Raw genomic sequence first — 4,504 nt, 5'->3', positions numbered from 1 at the left:
TAAAAAAACCAACAGACATCTACATATGTAATGGTGTGCGTTGGGTAACCGCTTACACGCAAAGCTCATTTAACAGATTCCTTATGTGACGACAACCTTCATGCAATGCCAAGTATGCATAACTGAGCCATAACCGTTGCCGTCTGACTATAATATTAGGCGATTATATTTTGCCAAGTTTTTGGCAAAACCTCGCTCTTACATTCAAGAATGTCTTGTCCTTTAACCAAAACAAATGTAATAATGAAATACCAAAAGTGTACCTCCCCCACTTTACACTTAGTTAGGTACATCATGTTCTTTAGAAATTGAATTTGCCTAAACAATTTTGGTCGAGTCCAACGAACGTCAGTCGTTTCTCTTTTATTACAAGTGAAACCAAGTCCTCCACCTGGCATATCTATCGCAGATGAGGTATTCTTCGTCCTCTCCTACCACTAGAGGGTTCCGCGTTGAATATTTTTAGGGCTGCCGCATTTGCGTTCACTCGTACGACATTATTTGCTGCACTATGTTCATATGGCTGTAATTAGCGCAAAAAGCGCTGGTACATGCACCCAACCACTTCTTTGTCGGCAGCTTTGGACAGCTTAGGCGGCATGCCGTCCGCTTCACATAGCATTGGTCTAATGGAGGAGCGTGATCTTGATCCATGTTCAGTGGTGTGGGTTTCTTTTTTTCTTTGTAAAATGCGCCGCCTGTGTGGTCATTCAAAAGCTCAAGAATACTTTGAACGTCTGCCTTATTTTCCGTTAGAATTTTCGAGCCTCGCTCGAATCGCTTCTTCCGCCTATCACAATGGGATCAATTTTGTCCTTCGTTCTTTGATCACGAGACACCCACGTGGCTTTGTGGATGTTTTGATGCTCGTACTACTGTATAACTATCATGTTCCAAGCCGTGGAAAAGTCGATCAGCCTGTCTTCGGTGTCGGAGGTGTGCTCGTAATAGCCAAAGTTTTGCACAGTTCAAAATCAAAAAGAAAAACTCGGGGACCACAACAGTTACTACTCTTATTAAAAAAATTGCTCTTTAACAATTATTTTTTGACTTTTATTTAATTACTCTTTAAATAACAGTTATTTATGAACTTTATTTTATAAATCCAAAGTAACAATTATTTTTGATTTCTATCTAAATAATCTGCAAATAATAGTTATTTTTGATTTTTGAAGTTATATGTCTTAGATAACAGTTATCGAAGACTTTTATTTATAAAAGTCGTAAATAAAATCAGTCACTGACCTTTATTTTTTAAATTATAGTTATAAGTCAGTAGTATAAGTCGTAGTAAACTTTTGTTTTCCAGCAACTTAACTGTGAAAAATGTTAATGACTTTTATGCGAATGATTTAAAAAAGAAAAGTCGGTGACTGATTTATATTAATGACTTTTAAAAGTAAAAGTCACTGACTGATTTTTATTGATGAGTTTTATAAATAAAAGTCTTCAATAACTGTTATCTAAGACATATATGTAATATAAAAATCAAAAATAATTGTTATTTCGGACATATAATTTAAAAATATAAAAATAATTGTTATCTATACTTTTTAATTTTGCATACAAATTGCAAATAAAAATTTATTTTCAAATTTGATTGGTATGTATCGCTTAGTTGAAGAACATTTCCTTCATCGTGAATTTTTACATGACAGTTTTCATCAACAACTGTTATGTTTGGTCCCTGAAAAAACTTGCTACTGCAAAGTGGCTCATATCTCTAATCCTTGTCTGATTCGTGTCTAATCCTTCCTAAAGTAAGTAGTAAAGATTAGATATCGATGAGACATAGATCAGAGATAAGAGACACTTAACAGTAGTAAGGGACTTTTTTTTTTTAATTTGGAATTGTGTGTTATTGCAGAGCATCGATATAAACTATAATTTAGTCTTTAATGAAGCAAATTTAAAACAAAATAGCTCGTGATGACATTTAAATATTTTACCCGCATGCATGCACTGAATGCTTAATTTGATGTATTAATTTTTTCATTATTTATTAGTACCAAATTATTTATGTATATTTATTAACCTTATTGAAACTGTAAATAAAGTAACAAATATTCATATAATACAGTATTTAAAAGTACACTATTTGTAGCTGTTTAGTGACATCGCCTTTATTTATAGTTTATTACCAATCAATTCTAATGTCAACCTCGTTGTTTTTTTATTTTCTTCTATTCCTTTGCAATATCCATAAATAAAAAATATATAAAATTCTTGTGGTAATGGTTCATTGCGTTTGTAACGTCTAATAACAAAAAACGCAATTCTAACCAAAAAATTGAACAACCACCAAATTAAATCTATCCATCCATAAACAACCATCGACCGAATCCAATATTGCTCACATACTCGTGCTTATTGTTAACAACAAAAATATATTTTTTTTTATAACCATCGATATCGCTGTTGCTGTTTTCAAATGCTGATCGCTTACTCCCTACAACTATACGCTTATTAATAACATCTTTAAACCTACTGTGTAAACCGTCTGCCAAAAATGCCTAACCACCACCACCCACATACTTTTGCGCTTTCACTCACGATCGATGCACATACGTACACACGCATTAATACTGCATTCTCAACACCCACACACTTACACATCCCCAAACTCAACGCATTTGGGTTGTACGTGATATGGCAAAACGAACGTCCTTAAAAACGCACGAAACGCTCGCATCAACAATCATCTGCCATTGGTTCTCGTATCGTTTTTTGTTTTTGTTTTTTTTTTCGCAACGTTCATCCGATCTCCTTCCACCTGCTTATGCTCACGCTTTGTTATTGGGACGCGATCACACATCATAATAAACAATCAAAAATATACAAACATTGTTTAAATTTGTATTGGTCTTGTAAATACTAAAGTCTAAAGGATTATGGTGTTGCCTCAAACAGATACACCTTCTGTCAAAAATGCTTCAACGACATTCAAGGAGACACGGTCACATTGGGTGATGATCCGCAGCAGTCGCAGACGTAAGTAGTAAAAGTAATCCTTTAGTATCAATTAAAGGCTTTGAAACATTTTTTTCTTTTTTATATTCCGTCCTAATTTTAATTCGATATCTTTTGTTGTTTTTACATTATTCGAACGCAAACGCCAGTCAAATACGTAAAGATCAGTTTAGAGAGATGAAAAATGATCACTTAGAATTAGAGCCGTTTGTCGATTGCCAGGAATGTGGTCGCAAGCAACATCAAATTTGCGTCCTTTGGCTAGATACGATTTGGCCGGGTGGTTTCGTGTGTGATAACTGTCTGAAAAAGAAGAATTCCAAACGAAAGGAGAACAAGTTTAATGCTAAGCGTTTGCCCACTACAAAACTTGGTATTTACATTGAAACGCGTGTGAATAACTTCTTGAAGAAGAAAGAAGCTGGTGCTGGTGAGGTTCACATCCGCGTTGTATCGTCGTCGGACAAATGCGTAGAAGTAAAACCGGGCATGCGTCGACGATTCGTCGATAATGGCGAAATGTCTTCAGAGTTTCCTTATCGTGCGAAAGCGTTATTTGCCTTTGAGGAGGTGGACGGCGTCGATGTGTGTTTCTTTGGCATGCATGTGCAAGAATATGGATCGGAATGTCCACAACCGAATACACGGCGCGTTTATATTGCCTATTTGGATTCGGTGCATTTCTTTAGACCGCGTCAGTATCGTACCGCAGTGTATCACGAAATTTTGCTAGGCTATATGGATTATGTCAAGCAACTTGGTTACACAATGGCGCACATTTGGGCTTGTCCACCATCCGAGGGCGACGACTACATTTTCCATTGTCACCCGACGGATCAGAAAATACCAAAGCCGAAACGTTTGCAGGAATGGTACAAAAAGATGTTGGACAAGGGCATGATTGAGCGTACCATACAGGATTACAAAGATATTTTGAAGCAGGCCATGGAAGATAAATTGACTTCAGCGGCTGAGCTGCCCTACTTCGAGGGAGATTTCTGGCCCAATGTACTGGAAGAAAGTATAAAAGAGTTGGACCAGGAGGAAGAGGAGAAACGCAAACAGGCTGAAGCAGCAGAAGCGGCAGCAGCGGCCAATGTAAGATTTTTGCTTTTAGAATTACATAAAATTATATGAATTTGAACCATATATGTATTTATTATTTTGCTCGACAGATATTCTCCATTGAAGATAATGAAGTGAGCGGTGATGGCAAGAAAAAGGGGCAAAAGAAAGCGAAAAAGTCAAATAAATCGAAAGCTGCACAGCGCAAAAACAATAAGAAAACCAATGAACAGCAGACAGGCAATGACCTCTCTGCCAAGATCTATGCCACAATGGAGAAGCACAAGGAGGTGTTCTTTGTGATACGTCTGCACTCGGCGCAGTCAGCTGCAAGCTTAGCGGTAAGCGCATTCTTTAAAAATAACTATACCCATGCCTGCCTCATACATGTGCGCAGTGTTTTCTTGACGTCGTTCTGATTGCGTTATCAGTAAATTTGCGAACTTTAACTTTACGGCACACTTTTTTG

The 4,504-nt window shown here is 36.7% G+C and overlaps 1 protein-coding gene across 1 annotated transcript in view; it reads left to right on the top strand.

Annotated features, from left to right (window-relative positions):
* The window catches only part of LOC108377071 (CREB-binding protein-like), a 12,221-nt gene extending 7,739 nt beyond the window's left edge, over positions 1–4,482 (top strand). The window contains exons 4-6 of the mRNA XM_017633339.1: positions 2,881–2,991; positions 3,120–4,068; positions 4,146–4,482. Of these exons, the coding sequence (XP_017488828.1) occupies positions 2,881–2,991; positions 3,120–4,068; positions 4,146–4,454 (1,369 nt within the window). The 3' untranslated portion in view covers positions 4,455–4,482. The remainder of the gene's footprint in view (positions 1–2,880; positions 2,992–3,119; positions 4,069–4,145) is intronic.
* The last annotated feature ends 22 nt before the right edge of the window (positions 4,483–4,504 follow it).

This window comes from Rhagoletis zephyria, unplaced genomic scaffold (genome assembly GCF_001687245.7).
Source record: "Rhagoletis zephyria isolate East Lansing unplaced genomic scaffold, Rhagoletis_zephyria_1.1 Rzeph_scaffold_11426, whole genome shotgun sequence".
NCBI lineage: Eukaryota > Metazoa > Arthropoda > Insecta > Diptera > Tephritidae > Rhagoletis > Rhagoletis zephyria.
The sequence above is the reverse complement of the archived record's forward strand: the minus strand, read 5'-3'. Positions and strand labels throughout refer to the sequence as shown.